This window comes from Penaeus monodon, chromosome 19, assembly GCF_015228065.2.
Source record: "Penaeus monodon isolate SGIC_2016 chromosome 19, NSTDA_Pmon_1, whole genome shotgun sequence".
Lineage (NCBI taxonomy): Eukaryota > Metazoa > Arthropoda > Malacostraca > Decapoda > Penaeidae > Penaeus > Penaeus monodon.
The window spans coordinates 12115452-12115666 of NC_051404.1; the positions used below are offsets into that span (position 1 = coordinate 12115452).

The window sequence follows — 215 nt, forward strand, 5'->3', positions numbered from 1 at the left end:
GGAAGACTACATCCCTTGGGACACCGTCACTGTGATGAATGCAGGGGCTTCGAGCTATGTGCTGACGCGGCTGATACCCAACACAGAGTACGAGGTGTTTCTTGTCCCCTTCGTCAGGACCGAGGAAGGCTTCCCGACGGCGCTCAGGGTCAATACTACTCACCAGGACGGTTAGTTGAGCCTCTTGTGCTGTATGTCATGCCGAGGCTATTGAC

The 215-nt window shown here is 55.3% G+C and overlaps 1 protein-coding gene across 1 annotated transcript in view; it reads left to right on the plus strand.

Annotated features, from left to right (window-relative positions):
- The window catches only part of LOC119585330 (roundabout homolog 1-like), a 189296-nt gene that overhangs the window by 128145 nt on the left and 60936 nt on the right, over positions 1-215 (plus strand). The window contains exon 11 of the mRNA XM_037934003.1: positions 6-170. Within this exon, the coding sequence (XP_037789931.1) occupies positions 6-170 (165 nt within the window). The remainder of the gene's footprint in view (positions 1-5; positions 171-215) is intronic.